The following is a 16,857-nucleotide window of genomic DNA, read 5'->3' as shown; positions in this document are numbered from 1 at the left end:
CCCCAGGCTGACCCGCCCGGGCCACATCACTGCGGAAATGAAGGAGTGATGCCTTTAGTTCAGGTTCTTACTGTATTTTTCCTTCTGCCAGAGGATGCCACAACGGCCCGGGGCTGTGGGTTGTTTTGCTCTTGGGTCAGTTCCACGCTAAAACCCTTCCAGCGGCTGGACTCCCCGGCACGGCCCCCGTGCCTGCCCCGCAGCACCGCCCAGCGCGGGCCGGCGCAAATCCCCCAGCGGGATTCAAAGCGCGCTCCAGCGCGCCGGGGCGGGGCTGCGCTCCGGCACGCCCACAGGAAGGCGTCGGCCGGGCGGGGGCCGGGCTGGCTCCGTGAGAGGCTCTCGGGGGCTGCCGCGCTTCGCGGGAGGCGAGCGGCGGAGCGGAGCGGGCCCGGGGCCCAGGAGACGCGGCCCTGGACCGGCAGTGCGCTCGCATCCGCTGTCCGCGCGTCGGCTTCTTTATCCCTCCTCAGTGTCTCTCTGGGGCTTTTGAAAGACCGATAAAGTTCTAAACCAAATGCATCTCTCTAAGTGTTGTGCGCGTGGTGTATGGAATCCCGTTGTTCCCGCTTAGTGGCTTTGTAGCTCACGTTCTCCGCAGCAGCTGCTCGGCGCACAGGTAGGTGTGTGTGCGCTGCAGGGAGGGGGCGGCCTGCGCTCGCAGCCTCGCCTGCTTGTACGGCCCGGGCGGGGCGGGGGCTCGGCAGCTGCGTGTAGCCCTGCGCCAGAAATGCCAGCGCCCAGCTCTCCAACACTCGGGCACTGTGAGTCCTGCCTGCCCGCACCCAGTTTCGGTGGGTGCAGTTTTGTCAGAATCTGAGTCCTAAATACTTTTCTTTTGATTTCATTCTGTAAGAACGAAGTCCAAAGTGCAAAACTGTCATGCAAGCAGGTATGCTCTCTGTACTTATATTCTCACTATCTAGTGAAGTAGTAACTGGTTTAAGTTGACTTCTAGTGTGTAATAATGTTTTGTTCTGCTCAGTCTGTAGCAATGGCTTCAGGAACAGCGCTGATTTATGATGAGGAGATGGCCACTCACAAACTACTTTGGAGTGAGTAAGTCACTGCTGTTGTTTTTATTAGTAGATTCTTATTAGCAGTCGTGAGGGCAGTACCAAATAAATGCATTTTTGGTAAATGTAATAGGAAGTACCTAATGATACTTCCTGTCATTCTCTAAGTAAATAGAAAGCCTTTCCTTTAGGAGAAAAAAATTTTTTTTTCCTAGTTTGTATCTAGATACAGTAACAATCATCTGAAACTGGATTTGAGGAGCTGTAGTCATCCAGTCTGGGAGGCCTTAACAAAAGTGTTAGGATGAGGCATCTGAGTAGCCCCCTAAATAACGTGTTTTCAGCTAATTAAATAGTTTATAAAGCTAAAGTATCATTGACCTTGGATTTTGACCACTGACCACTGAATATTTTTTTTCTGTTTATTCTCATGTATCTCTCTTTTAGGGTGATGCATCTTCTTACAGTGGGGAGTTAAAAGCTAGGCTTTATGAAGTGTGTTAGCTACCTGTGCTGGTATAGTATGATAGTAATATAATTATTGCTTATTTTCAGTCCCATTTGTGATATTGAAGTGCCAGAAAGACTTTCATCCTCCTATGAGCAGCTTAAAAGTTACCATCTTGTGGAAAGATGTGTCCCTGTGCCTGCCAGAGAAGGAAGCGAGGAAGAGATCCTGTTGGTTCACAGGTCTGAAACTCAACTTTCATTCAGATTAATTCAATGAAACAGCAGATGTCATATCTCCAGATTATATTTTGATCCATTTGAAAAGAGTGCTCCAAAATTCAATGGCTTCCGTTAATTTCAATGGAAAATGTGTCACATTGAGTATGGCATAGGTGCTGAGTTATGAATCTGCTATTCCACTAAATCTACATTCTCATTCTGTGGGATCTTAAGCAATGAATGCTGATTTATACATAAGAATAAAAACAAACTTCTAAAAAATATTTATAGTTGCTTACTTAGGTGTTGTGTTAATCTCTTTATCCTGCAGTTTAGAGCACTTGGAAGTGGCAAAAAGCACTCAGACAATGAATGAGGAGGAGCTGAAAAGAGTCTCTGAAAACTATGATGCTTTTTTCTTTCATCCGGTGTGTAAGTTAAACTGCTTCCTCTATTGGGAGTTACAGCTATTTGTGTTAGTGCATCTGAGTGGCATTTTTCTAAGTAGGGGAAAATTAAAAATACATTTTTTGCTACTTACGTAGTCTCACATTTATTTATGATATTATTGTTATCTAGTTTAGTATAATGCTGTAACTTAAATTGGTCAAATGTCCTGTCATCTATTTTGTAATTGTATCATACCAGTACAATGCACTACTCAAATTCTAGCTCGATTTTTGTCACTTAATGTCACTGTAGACCATTAGTGACCTGCAAATCACATTTTGGTAACAATTGCTCTTAAATGTTGTGCCATGAAATGGAGATGAAGTCTTCTGTCTTACGTTTCTGTAGGGTTTCATTCCTTATTTTCAAAGATGCCGTGTTGTTCCTCTCCCTATGCCCATCTGACGTTTTTTAACTGCTCTGCAGAGAACATCCTTATAAAGATTATGGTGATCACTGGTAATCCTAGGGGAAAGCACATTGGAACCTGTGCTGTAAAGTTCTGTTTCAGCTATCTTTGTACAGCTTCAGTGAGGTAGAATTATGCCAAGACAGTTTGCAGCTGGGGTGCTAAAGCATGTCACATGTGCCTTGTTTAAGTTGATGAGTTTCTCTTTCTCAGAGCACTTACCACTGTGCCAGACTCGCAGTAGGGGCAACTCTGCAGCTGGTGGACGCTGTGATGTCAGGAAAAGTGCGCAATGGAATGGCACTAGTAAGGTAAGAAAATACGTGAGGAAGTTTTCACTTAGCAAAATTTCTTTTGTTGTGAATAACTTACAAAACTTTGGTTCAGACCTCCAGGTCACCACAGCCAGAGAAATGCGGCTAACGGGTTCTGTTTGTTCAACAACGTTGCTATTGCAGCAGAATATGCAAAACTGAAATATGGTCTACAGAGGTAAGTGCATGGTTGGCTCCAGAGAAGCTCTTCATATGTAAATATCAGTCTGACACTGTACTTGGTTGAGATTAATGTCTAGAGCTTTCTGGGTGTCATCTTCCTTTTGGTTCAGAAAAACGTTTTCCATTTATACCTTCTGTAGATTAAGATGCTGTGGCTCTTCCTCTGAATGTTTTCTTTTACTGATCTGTACAGAATCCTAATTGTTGACTGGGATGTGCACCATGGGCAAGGAATTCAATATATATTTGAAGAAGATCCAAGGTTTGAAGGATTTTTTTTCGTCTTTAATGCCAGCTGTTTAAAGATTGTTTGCCTCTCTAGAAAATAAGATTTCTTAAACTTCTAAAACTAGAATCTTGCAAAACATTCACCTTGCTATTTTAGTCTCTCTGTTTTTCACTTGTTACAAAATAGAAGGAAATATCTAAATCAAGATAAAATGCAAGTCTGTTCTACTTCAAAGAATAGCAAACAAAATACGCAATGTGATTACCTTGGTTTGCCAGTACTCAGGTAGTACATCTATTCTCTATGCATGAATCTCTCACTTAAAGTCTTCAAGTAGGAGTTGGATAAAATACATGAGCTTTATATTTCTTTTGGAAAAGCAGGTTCTAGAAACAAGTCTCCTGTTCTGAAAATCCCTTGTATTTGATCTGTATGGAGTGCATGCCTACAGGACATTTTTAGCATGTTAATTTTTAGGTTAATTTTAGCATGGGACCTACTGTACCAATTTTCACAGTCTAAATACTTTGAGAGAACTAAGGAGAAAGGACAGTTTTATTTTCTTGCTTTCAGGCAATGCAGTCACCAGATTCAGGATATAAAGTCACTTCCACAATCTTTTTGTCAAATTGGATTTTTTTTTTTCCAGTGTTTTGTACTTTTCTTGGCATCGCTATGAACATCAGGAATTCTGGCCATCACTTAAAGAATCTGATTATGATGCCGTAGGTCTGGGAAAAGGAAAAGGTTTTAACATAAATTTGCCTTGGAATAAGGTAGATACTGTTTACAGCACAACAAAGTAAGTGCAATAGCTTTGTATCTCATCCTTTCTGTCACACTTTCTGAGTAAGTGCGCTGCTTCACTTGCTTGGCAAATGTCTTACACAGTGTATATCCTTCCAGTCGGGGAGAGTCTGCTGGAAAATATGGCTCAGAATGTGATTGTTTTTCTCTCCCTTTTATTTTTCAAAAACTCACACACTCTTTTTACTTGAATATCTTGCCCAGCCATCAAATCAGGAAGTGCTTCAGGAGATAGTTACATCCATCCTTGTTTAGCAGAGAACTGAAGCTCATTAACATTAAAAATGGTGGATATTTATACACTTTACTTAAATTGAGGGTATTTTACTGTACTTCGTAAGATTCCCTCAACTTTTCCTATGTTTCCGTAAAGTCTTGAAGAACCTTAGAAAATTTGTCATTACAACAGGAAAACATGACCAGTGCTTCTCATTTTTCAGGTTGGGATGAGAAATTCAGATTATCTTGCTGCGTTTTTCCACGTGTTGCTTCCAATGGCTTTTGAGGTAATTTTTTACTGCCAAAGAGTACTTCCTAAGTGTTTCTTAAGCAGGTACCATTGAATATTTTACAGAAATGCAGTAATTGCTAGTAGTAGAGTTAATACATTTATTCTGCTGGTATGATGTTGCCCTGATCAATTGAATAGTATTTATGGAATTTTAGCTTTTAAATATTCAACATAATTATCTGCAACTTCTCCAGCAGGAACGAAGATAGTGTAAAAGGGTAATGTATTCAAGGAGAATCCTTATTTCTGTTCATATTCTAACTGAAATAACAGCTGATCGTGGTACAGTTGAAATCCCATAAAAAATTGAAATTAGGACGTAGAGATGTGCTACAACTATCTCTCTTCTATAACAGTTTGATCCTGAACTGGTTATTGTCTCTTCTGGATATGATTCTGGAATTGGTGACCCTGAAGTAAGTAACTTGTGGTCTTTGTGTTGTCAGTCACGAATCTAATAGGAAAATATTCCTGCTGCTTTAGTGTCCCGTGATTGCTAAGTGAAATTCACTTTGATCAAGCTGAAAATACATGCTTGAGTCTTTAGGCTGACGCAAGTTCATTAAACATTACAACAAGACATGTAAAGACAGATTATCCCATGTGTGTAATTACTGTATTGTATTTTTCACCTTCCTTAAATGCAGCATTCTGCATGGTTCAGCATTCTGTTTGATGTAATGAGAGGCAAGTGTTCTGGTATTCCAACTCAGACTGGGGTATTTTCAGATTTTGTTTGGGTTTCTTACCAGTATTTTTGAATCAAGGTGTCATCTCTTAAAATTTTTTCTTTGGTTTAGGGTCAGATGAATGCCACTCCTGAGGTTTTTGCCCACCTTACACATTTCCTGATGCAGTTAGCTAATGGAAAGCTGTGTGTCATCCTAGAGGTAAAGACTTTTGAAATGTACCCCAGGGGAAGGTCTCGGTATTAGAGCCATTCAGGGCAAACTAGAAGCTAGGAAGCAAAACTCCTCAACAGAATAATTTCTTATCTTTCTTTTGAGTATCAGGAATGCAAAAATGGCTAAGATTCAACAGCGCTCTTACACTTTAGAGTTTTGAAACAAAGGAACCATATGTTCATCCAAGAAAACTTAGCCTCCACAAATCTGTTCAATTCTTGTGAACAGTGATTAATCTACTGCTCTTGACAGTCCCAAACTCATTAAAATGTATTTAGTGAACAGGCTGTATTACCAATGTTATTACAAGTGTATCTTATTCCAGGAGACTTTACAAAACCTTTAACCTAAATATCCTCTTATTTAGTAATGGAGCACTTGGAAAATTCTCTCTTTTTTGATTTAAAAACTGTATGCAGGCTCTTTAGGAGCTCTTTTTTTATTCTTTTTTTTTAAACAATTAAAATGTTTTCTCCTTTTGAAATCTAGACTTCAACTCCCTATTTCTGTTGCATGTTAGAAAAATGGTGGCTTTTCAGGTAAATAATGGTGTGGAAATACTGCTGCCAACAAGGTCTTCAAGAATGAACTGTATATTAATTGATTCACTTGACCTCTTGTTTTGCATGACCTTTCTTCATCATCCTTCTCTCTAGCAGGTTATTATAGATATTTTTACCTATTAGCTGAAGTGCAGGTAAACATTCACTCCTCCCACAGGTGGTATGACTGCTCCATAGGTGATAGATGGCTTCTTGCATGCCACCTAGCAGTCTTAAATCCATCTTGTTCTCCAAATTCTGCCAAACTAACCACATCTTAAAAGTGTCAGGCTGTGGGAGATTTCTCTTGTACAGCCATTTTAGAGGACAGACATTTGCTTTCTAAGGAATCTTCCAGAAGGATTGTTGAAGATGGCATGTTGTAGATAGGAATGGAGAAGGCATGTGTTTTCATGGCAAAGTGATGACTGATTTCTGAAGTTACTTGAACTATGACAGTGAGTTTAATCATAAGATGCTAGTGAAGTTCAGCAGGTGGCCACTAACTTACCATTTTCATATTGAAAAGTCATTGACTTATAAATACTTGCATATCATCTTCTGCTTCTGTAAATACACATATATTTCAAAAGTATAGTTTATTTTCTATGTTGAAATTCAGAGAAATATTAAAAGTACTTGTCCCTTAGTTGACACAAAATACTTTTTAGGGTGGATACCACTTGAAATCATTGGGTGAATCAGTCTGCATGACTGTAAAAACTTTGCTTGGAGATCCTGTACCTCAAATAACTGGAGAAATGGCACCTTGTCTAAGGTAAGCATATAAAGAATTTTAGAACAACTAATGTGTTTATCAAAGAGACTTAAAGTCATGCATACTTTGAACATCTTGCTGAAGTAAGGTTTTAATATGATTGTTTATAATATATTATTTTCTTCTTTGGATAACTTACATTTTTAGAAAGTCATCCAAGGTACAGTTTTATATACTTACATTTCTGAAATTATTTCAAGTTGGGAGATCTTATAGCATAAAACCATAAGCCATTTTATCCTTAGGCCTTGTTATCCTATAGAAATCCATCTCACTCAAGGCTGAGATAATCCTGCTGTAATCAAGGCAATACCAGTTAACTACAGCCAGTATTTGAGAAAGTATGCAACCGCAAGGATTCATGCTGCAGACCCCGGAGCCATTTCAGTTGCTGCAGTACAGCAATAGCTGGAGCTCACCTTTCTCTCATCAGAGAGAGTTGATGCTATGCAGAGCCTATCTTGACAAATACTTGTGTTTCTCGAATTGGGAGCATCGAGGCCTGGGGTGCAAAAGCACTTGAGTATGTAGAGGTGAATCAAGATAATTAAATTTCAAGTCTAACTTCTTTTCAGAGACACTAAGACTGTGTTTGTACAGTGGTGAGTCTGACGTAGTAAAGCATTCTGAGCCTTGGGCCTGAATCAGTCCCCTATCTAAAGAGTGTCTTTCTCTCCACCTGTCTGCACTATCTCCTCCATATCTCCATGTTCTGTCCTCCATTTTTCTCCCACCTCACTTGCTGTCCTGTGCTTTTTCCAGCAGAAACGCTCCTCATTCACTTTGGTGGCAGCACCTACCAGTTGGCTGCATTAGTTAGAACTCAGAGCTTGGATGAGTCAGGGAAGCAGTGTGGATATACATAGGCTGAGGGCTGAGTTGCATTTGGTAAACTGATGGAGCAAAGCTGCTTATTTTGTTCCTAGCACATCCCATAAGCCCTCTGTGTCCTTCTTTTCTTCTTTACCAAGTGTGGTATCTCAGATTGCTATCATCCTATGTCATAGAGAGTTGATTACCTACTTATCCAAAATATCAGTCCAGCTCCTGAACACCTTACAAGTAGTCTGCAAGTACTTGGAATTTCTTCTGGATTTAAATATGACCTGCATTACATTTTTATAATAGGTTATGTAATGGGACCACTTGCCCAAAGTGCTGCAAATAGCAGTGATAACAAAAAGGAGATTTCAACACAAAGAATAGCAGGGTATGTGATTTACTTAGTTCCTGAACAGATTGTCTTGCTTTTGAGTCAGTCTAATTAAATCTTTACACTGTATAGATAAAATCTCTTGGCAAGACACTGACAAACAGGAGAAATTTTTTCTGAACTCAGACAGGTGTGCTTCTTCCAACAACAGTGTTAGGATGTCACTCAATGTGTAAATGTGTGTACTTTTCTTTTTTGACTCTTTAATCTTCTCAAGCAGTCTGCCCATTGATTCTCATTCTCTTTAGCTTTCTGTTTTGCATTCTTGGAAGACATCAGTTTGTTCATTTTCAGCTAGATTTTTTGGTTTTGCTTTTTTAAGATAAGTTATGACTCCTCTATTTTCATTATTGCTGATACTGTTAATCTGGTTTCCTTTTTAGTGCTGTTGAATCTATTCAAAATGTGAGAGCAGCACATAAACCCTACTGGAAGTGGTTGGCGTATGAAGGTAGTTTCTCTTTATTCAAGCAAATGTGATTGATAAATGGATTTATACAGAAATGGAAAGTTATTAAAATTAATACCAGTGGATTAAACTAATTGAACGAGCAGTTATTCATCAAATGACTGGCAAAGCAGTATGAGGCTTCATTCAAGGTCATGTCTTCAGCTGGTCTGAAAAGAACTTTCTGAAGCTGGCAAACATCATGCCAAAAAGTAGCGTTTTGATATCTTTGTTTGAGGATGCTGTTTTCTGTGTCAAAAATAATGGGCATAAGCTTTATTTCAATATATGACCTTTCCCTAGATTAACACAAATGTAGTAGCACTGAAAAAATAACATCTGTGTCAGGAAACCTTGTAGCCAGTGCATGGGAGTAAATATGCATACTATGAATACAGGTGTATTCTATTTTGTAAATAAATATATCCAAATATTAACACATTGCTTAGAAACTAATACCTGTGAAACCCCTCTTTTTCTCTAGATACATCATTTTTACAAAATTTGAGCACCAAATCGCACTTACTAAAGGAGGCTAATTCAAATACCTCCACAGAACATGAAACTAAGATAACTAACAGCAACACTGTCAAAGTAGAAAGGTTTTTGGAATTGCACATGAAAAATATTCTATTTCCAGTGCCTCCCATCAAAACGGCAACAACTGGCTCTGAAGGTTCAGAGCATTTTCTCTCTGAACATGTTCAGCTGGTGAAGGAAATGGACAAAACTGAAATAAAATCTCTTGTCAGGTTGGTCCTATTTATTTAATTTTCTGCATAATTAAGGGGATGAGGGGTCTCTGTATAGACTCATCTAACTGTCTGCCTTGGTCATCTTTTTGGCCTTAGTCTACTCAATTACAGCCAGAATTTCTTCCTTTAGAAATAAAGAAATTTGTGTTGTATAGCACTCATAGCCTGAAATCCTTTAAAGAACTAAAAAGAATACTTTTCTCTAAAACTCTTTCAATAGAGATAGGACAGCTAATGCAAATGTATTAATTTAGAAAGAGATCTTGCTAGGAAGCTGTCTTACAGCTCTGTACTCAGTTTCAGCTGGAAAAAATACCAAACTGCTCTGATTTGAGGAACTCAGTGTTTCATCTTGTTTTCATGTAATTTTGACAGAACTCTGTTTCCTGAATATCATCAGACATTTTTGTTTTCTTTCCAATGCAGAATGCAGACAGGTTTAGGGAGCTGAAGACTGTCAGGCACCGGTGTTGGCATCCTCCTGCTAGAACAGTTTTCTGGGAATCAATGTGTAGCACCTATACAAAATGTACCCCATGAATACTAACTGCAGAGCACTTTATCAGTGTCCTCTTCAAAGACATTAATGCCTCTAACCTAGTTTTTCTTCATATAATTTATTTTACAGTGGTTTTTATGCAGACCTTGTGGAAGAGGACAAAATTTTGCTCTCTCTTGGCAGTATGTTGGCAATCCTAGATAAAATACTCAAGAAGGAGGTAATAATATATTGCCTTGGTCTTCGGGGTAGGGGTGGAGTTAGATTCCTCTGATTTTTTGCTTCTGCTATATTGTTGTCCAGATTTTAGTTACTGTTTATCTCCCAAGTCCACTAATCTCAGCTAGAATGTGTTTAGCTATGAGAGTGAGTTTGCAAGATGAGAAAACAACTATTTAGGGATAGCTGTTAACCCCAAGCCATTTTTCTAAGGCAAGTCATTGTCCACACTTTCTGCAGGTAGTCACAGAATATGAGTCCCTAAGAACCTTCTCATTGTTCTCAGACCTACAGGGAAGCCAGGCATTTGGCTCTTCAGTTGAGGGGAGCAGAAGCTGGTGTATCAAGCACCAGTGAGCAGCAGCAAGAAATCTGAAGCAGTGTCAGTACTTTTCCTGTCTCAATGTGCAAAGTTTACACAGAGTAGATTTTGACTTACATGTGCATGCACACACACACTCTTTAGTGGTGTTTTCAACAGCTCTACTGTATGATCTGATTCTGAACAGAGTCATTCTAGTTCAGTATTTTGATTCTTGCAGGGTCAGGAATGAAGAGAGGGCAGGCTTAGAGGGTGCATCTTCGTATTTATATGTAAAAACTTGGAGGAGCATTGAAGAAAAACTGAAAAAAAGTTTAAAATATTATATCATAATAAGTCACTCTTCCTTTGAGTGAGAAGATCTCTTCAAAAGTACCAGGCCTGCAAGGAAGTGTAGCTACCACAATGGCCTCTTTCTTCTAAGACATCTTGCTGCTGGAAGTCACATATATAGATCTTGGGGACCAATTTCTGACATTATAAACTGCACATAGCTCCAGGAGAGCCTATAAATAGATTTTAAAAAATGGTTACTGGCAAAAAGAAATAGAACTTTTAATGAGTTGCAGATGTAAGTTTTTGTGCTGACAAAGAGGAGGAGTGAGGGGAAACGCATCTTTTTGCCTAGCTTTCATGTGGAGTTCAAAGCACTACACACCACAAATGAACACTGAAGGGTTGACTGAGTAATACTGCAATTGTATTTTCCAGAAAAGAATAGCTTGCCTAGGTTAGAGTCAGAATATTCAGGAACAACCTCCTTTTCATAGGGTGTATTTTTCTGCTGCAGTTTGCAGGCTATCTAGAGAATCAGTAAACATGGCCTTCCCCTGGAAAAGCTATATTTAATTTAGTATTGCACTATACTTTTGAAATAATAGTGCAGTTTATGGCATAATAATAAAAGATGGCCTTTCTGTAGCAAATGAATTGATAACATTTTCTTAATCCTTTTCTTCTTGTTCCTAATCATTAAAATCTCTTGATACTCATAAACAAGCAAAAATACAGTTGTTACACTTAAAAAATGACGTGATATTCTGCATCATTAATTGCTTCTGAATGAAAAATGTATTTTGTAGGTGTGTAATGGAATTGCAGCATCGCCCACAGCTGCTCTTTCTGCTGCTGTTGCACTAAGACATTCTGTTCGGTTTGGATTTCAAAGGTGAATTTGTGTGTTTTGCATTTAGAGCCCTTTGACAAAATGTTACAATCAGATACTTAAGTGTGGCAAATATGGCAAATTGCCTGTGAAACCTTGATTTTAGAACAAATAGCATGCCCACACACACAGCATTTTCAGCATGTAATCCAGGTAACAGCCTGTACGCCAACAAAAAGCTTTTGCCTTTCCAAAGGCAAAGAATTTGTAAGGGTGATGGCTGTACTAGCCTACACATTCTTTGTCAGATCTCAATTGGCTTTGACCTGATGCCAGTTTCTTGATTTTTTTTATTTTTCCTCCCCAGTATTTGATGGGAGAAATGGGGTTCCCTTGAGCTGTCCTAAATGTGTTTATTTCTACTTTCAATGGACTGAATTCAGTATACATTCTTTTTAATGCTTCCAGTTGACATGCAAACTTCTATACAAATGACACTAACTGAAAAAAAAATTACTTGTGAAAGTATGTATATTTTTGTTTTCTGCAGAGTGCTTTGTGTATTTGTGGGAGACATGCAGATCACACCAAACACAGAAGATGGGTGAGGTCTCTCTTTACGTTATGGGGTACAGTCCCAAGGGCTTTCTAAATGTTCATAAGTGTCCATATGTGTGATGAAAACTGTACTAAGGAGATCAGTCATAAGCTGGCATTCATTAAATTTAGCTTGACACATAATACAACACATCCCCAAATACATCTTCAATGATAAATTATTGTCTCTAAATGCTACTTTATGCCTTTAGTGGTGGGTTTAAAGTATAATCCTTCTGTATTAATTCAAATTTAGAATGTTACTGAAAATTGAAAATAAAATGTAATAAAGAAGGCAATTATTAATTATATAAGATCTATCTCCCCTATAACTGCAGGAGGCACATATTGCTGATGCAGAGTTCCTTAATGAAAGTCTTCTTTATTTATTTATAGCTTTTTTTCCACTTCCTCTTTTTCTTAAAAGTAATTTGCCAATAGTCTTTAATCCTCTTTTTAAAAATACCATAAAAAGAATTTCGGTTTTAATTGTTTACATTTTGGCATGTACTAATGCAAACAGTTATTTGCTCCTGTATTATGAAGTAGTATTTAAAGAATGATGAAAGAAAATATCCCATTTTTATCTCATTGGGAAATATTGTTTAAATACTCAAGTGGGGGTTTTATTTACAGAAAAATGCTCATCATAAACATCTGTGAGAAAGAACAGCCTGGAAAGACCAGCTGCAAACACTATATTTCTCTAAACTGGAAAGAGGTAAGATTCACTTCCTGGAAACAACACAGGAGAAAAACCTTTAAAACAGGAATAATAGAATATACTTAGAAATTTATAAAATTACGTTGAGAATTACATCCCTTACTCCACTTTGGACCTTTAAAAATTTTTCCTTTTCTTGCCCTTGCCAGATTACTACTCCTTCACAGAGCTTTAGAGTGTATTAGAATGCATAGGTTTGAGGAAGCCTCCCATAGTTACTGCAGTTTATCTTCAGCAAGGCAGAGTTACAGTGCAAAGACACTAAGGAAAAAATAAAGAATCCTGCATATTTAATATAAAAATTGCTGGGAAGATAGATCAGTATCCTGCTTCCTCGGACAATTAAAAGCTTTTTGAGATTCACCTTTCTGTTTTATTTTTGGGAATTTGGGCCTTTATATTTGTGCTAACCAATTTCTTCTTGTTAAAGGATGCTGAAGGAAATGATTTCTTTTCTGCTGTACTTGGATTCATTCTTCCTGTAGCATACAGTTACCAACCAAACCTAACAGTAATAGCTGTTGGACCAAACAGGAGCCTTGGAATAAGTGGGATTTCTCTGCTTGTTGCATTACTGCAAGGATTAGCTGAGTCTCGAATTGTTGCTGTGATTGAGGTAAGAAGGGGTGCTAAGCCGTGGTATTTCAAAGTGTCTGGGAGAGACACTGGCATGAACTGCTTCAAGCTGCCTAGTAGAACATAGTGGCTCTATATATCCTGTCTTTGGAACCCCTGAGTTCACAGCACAAGCTGCCCAAGTTTCTTTCTGTCCTGAGAACAAGACAAGACACAGTTGCACACCGAGCTGTAGGCAGCTGTTGGCAGCCTGCACGATGGAGAAGCTGAGGCATGAATGTAAGCCCATGGTTATGTTATGTCTGTGGACCGTAGATGTTCTGACAATTTGCTACAACTTCCATTTTTGTGTGGGATCCGCAGCTCAGAGTTGTCCCCTGAAAAGAGGGAGTTCCTGTCTGTTAAATCATCTGGCCTCTTTCCATCAAATGTGATTGAAAGCAGCCTGTTGTCCTGTCATAACAGACCACTAAATTTCCTCTTCTCTCCCCTGTGCTGTACTTTGTCACACATGACTTCCAGCGTGCAGAACATAAATCAGAATGGCACATATCCTTCAACTGAACTTAAGTGGGATAATAGATAATTGAGGGCCAGTCTACCCCAGCTTTGTGTTTCTCGTAGAGAGCATGGGAAAGAAAATAAAAAAATAGGGACTTTTCCTAGGCTAGCTTTTTCCATACGCTACCACATTAAGGATGCCTAAATCTAGGAGTTGGAAGCTGTATCCAGAGCAGTGATCTGTGTCAGTGAGCATATCTTCCATGAATTTGTCTAATCACATAACTCAATTTACTCTCTTGGCCTCTCCAGCATCCTGTGGTTCTGAGTACCACAGTTTCTCTGTGTGATCTATGAAACCGTAACTTTCGATTACTTCTGTGCCTTCTAGTTCTTCTTCGGTGAGAAACAACAAAAAATTGTTCATGTATGCTTATTCTAATCTGTTCCCCAGCAAGTACCCAATTAAAGCCACGCTATTCATTAAGCTGCCAATTAAGTGGCTTTTGATATAATTTATTCTGTAGTTTTCTCAAATGTTATTTGTTTTAATTTACAATGCTGATACATAAATTGTCTAAGCTAAAATAATTTGTACATTGATATGCAGTATCCATAAATAATGTATTTGCACATTACTAATTAGGGGCATGAAATGGAGAGAATTATTGATATTCTGAAGTGTAAACTCAGACAATAAAAGGATGTTAGGCATACATGTTAAAAAAAGATTGATACTTTCATATTGGTACTCTTCAGGTAGCTCCATAACATTTCTAATGCATGTGCTTGGCTTTTTAGAATATTTGAAAAATACTTCTATCTTTTAAAAACAAAATAGGGTTACAGTCTTCCAAAAATAATTTTCATATAGCATCAACATTTCCAAATACAGTTTCTGCAAGGAAATTATATTGATTTAGACTGTGAGAAGTCCAAAAGAATAAATTTCTTGATTAAGCAAAATATATCACTATTTTCTACTCACAGAAAATAAATTATGCATGAAGTAAGCAAGCTCCATGCTCCCCTTACCTCATATTATTTTCTGTCCTTAACCCAGCATTATTTCTCTTCAGTCGTAAAGGGAAAAGTGAGATTCTTTCTCCATTTGAAAGAAAAAAGCTTTACAACAGATAAAAATTTATTTACATTTTTCAGAGAAAAACTCCATTTGAACACATTTTTATTTGAAAATGGGAGGTTGCTCATTCTTGCTACTAATGCTGGCAATTTAGTTACAAAAGCTTGTTTTAAAATATTTCATTTATCACTGAAACAAAGAGAGCTTGGTTCACAGGGGTATTTTTTCTTCCTAATTAGGACACAGAGATAAGTTTATTGCAAAGTGTAGCCAAAGCATTAGGGGGTGCTTCTACACCTCCCTTTGGAATTTATGTACCTCCTACCCAAGAGAAAGTAAAAAAAATAAAAGCATTAAGAGACCAGTTTCAGCAGGAATGGAAAATGCTTCAGTGTTCAGGTAAGTTGTCTGATTTTATCTTAAACTCTTACATACTATAAGTTTCTGAAGAGATTATAGATAAATACAGCAGGGTCCTGTAAGTCAGTGGGACATTTAAAGTCAGTGGGACCAGATTGATCTAGTGTTAAAATGGTGAAGTTCTGAGTGCTTCTAGTTCTGCCGCTTGAGCCAGAAAGCACCACATTTCTTAGCATAGCAACTGTACGCTTGGGATTTGGAATAGTTCCTCCAGAATTCTGGAATGAAGTTACCAAAGTACATGCTTAAAGAATGGGTAACAAGATGTGCCCTGGCTCTGATTGCTAATGTGTTTTCTGAATATAGTGCCAAACCAGGTGATATTTTTAATATGTTTAACTTATCCACAAATAACTTCACGTAACTCAGTAGTGATTAATCGTGCTGCAAGTACAGTCACAAAGAGCTGAAGATCAGGCGTTGCATTTGTATAGGAATCAGGCTCGACAGTATGTATGTTTTCAAGCATACTTGTCTAGAAACATTTCTCTGCTGTATGACTTTCATTTTTCAACAGAAAAAGCAATTATAAAGGTGGGCATCTCTCTCTAAAAGAAAATGACATGCTCTCTTTCAGAAGAAATGGCCAGTGCCAGGGGTCTGGTTCCAATAAAAATGTTCTTGTGGAGTCAGGAGTTGTGGTATGAGCTTGATTAATAACTGGTTTTCTTACTGCTGTTTTTTTCAGTGAAGGATGGGATTTCAAGAAATTGATTTCACTTCAGAATCATTTTACAAAGAAGAGGAACAGGAAAGGATGAGAACTTCACTCTGCCCTCTTTTCAAACATAAATTGTCTATGTAATAAATGAGAATTCCAGACCTCCAGAGATTTAGTAGTGGCCTAAGGCTACATCATGTCAGTTCTCAAAATTAAGCATCCCAAGGCAATAACCATGGTATGCCTTGTTTTACAGTATTCCAGGTATGATTTAGGGATCATTTTCAAGAGAATTTTTCTGTTATTGTGACTTCAATAACTTGACGTTTTGATTTCAGACACTGGTGTTGCTACTGGGATCAGCTTTGTATCATCTGGAATAACTAAATCTGTCTTGGCAGTTGTCTTTTTTAATTGTTCGCAGTGTTTCCCTTCCCATTTGTTTGGTTTTCACATATTGCTGGAGAGGAAATTATACCCATCCTTGAGCATTTTGAAATTAAACCGTTTTTCAAAGGAAAATAAAAGCTATGTGAAAGATTTTTCACAGAGAGGAGCTGAAGAACATGAAGAGGTTCTGTTTCAGTTTAGAATTGCTTTAAACTGAACTTTGCAGTCCAAAAAAGTATTTAAATTGGAAACCAGCCAATGGCCGAACTCTAGCATTTTTCCTAACAGGAGATTTTGCCATTCTCCTCCCCCTCCCCCTTTATTTTTTTTTAAACTCAGCATTTTTAATGAAAGAGCATTTTCTGAGAAATAGCTCAGCTCTTTCCCCTCTCCCTGCCTTTGTTCAACGGAATTTATAGTGTTTGAATCACATAAATGTTGCATTTTGATATGTATTTTTCTAAGCCTTTATTAAAACATTAATTAAGCGGGGAAAAAAAGTGTACTCTTGGTAGAATTTGTTTGCGAAG

At 38.1% G+C, this 16,857-nt stretch overlaps 1 protein-coding gene across 5 annotated transcripts; it reads left to right on the top strand.

Moving 5' to 3' along the window:
• Nucleotides 1–301: 301 nt before the first annotated feature.
• Nucleotides 302–16,827, top strand: HDAC10 (histone deacetylase 10). 5 transcript variants are annotated; one of them, XM_039570963.1, is made up of 21 exons: nucleotides 302–619; nucleotides 986–1,055; nucleotides 1,572–1,706; nucleotides 2,017–2,117; nucleotides 2,758–2,855; nucleotides 2,932–3,036; nucleotides 3,235–3,303; nucleotides 3,920–4,046; nucleotides 4,518–4,583; nucleotides 4,945–5,004; nucleotides 5,389–5,478; nucleotides 6,707–6,813; nucleotides 8,410–8,477; nucleotides 8,959–9,226; nucleotides 9,858–9,948; nucleotides 11,352–11,437; nucleotides 11,925–11,978; nucleotides 12,608–12,692; nucleotides 13,126–13,311; nucleotides 15,096–15,255; nucleotides 15,965–16,827. In XM_039570963.1, exons 4-21 carry the CDS (start codon nucleotides 2,091–2,093, stop codon nucleotides 15,988–15,990), a joined length of 1,773 nt encoding a protein of 590 aa, XP_039426897.1. In that variant the 5' UTR covers nucleotides 302–619; nucleotides 986–1,055; nucleotides 1,572–1,706; nucleotides 2,017–2,090; the 3' UTR covers nucleotides 15,991–16,827. The 5 variants fall into 5 exon arrangements, with proteins under 5 accessions (XP_039426897.1, XP_039426896.1, XP_039426893.1 ...); XM_039570962.1 differs by having other exon boundaries at nucleotides 986–1,059; nucleotides 2,017–2,113; nucleotides 9,115–9,226; XM_039570959.1 differs by having other exon boundaries at nucleotides 986–1,059; nucleotides 2,017–2,113.
• Nucleotides 16,828–16,857: the final 30 nt, after the last annotated feature.

Source organism: Corvus cornix, chromosome 1A (assembly GCF_000738735.6).
Source record: "Corvus cornix cornix isolate S_Up_H32 chromosome 1A, ASM73873v5, whole genome shotgun sequence".
In the NCBI taxonomy this organism is placed as follows: Eukaryota; Metazoa; Chordata; class Aves; order Passeriformes; family Corvidae; genus Corvus; species Corvus cornix.
This window is presented reverse-complemented; position numbering and strand designations above follow the sequence as displayed.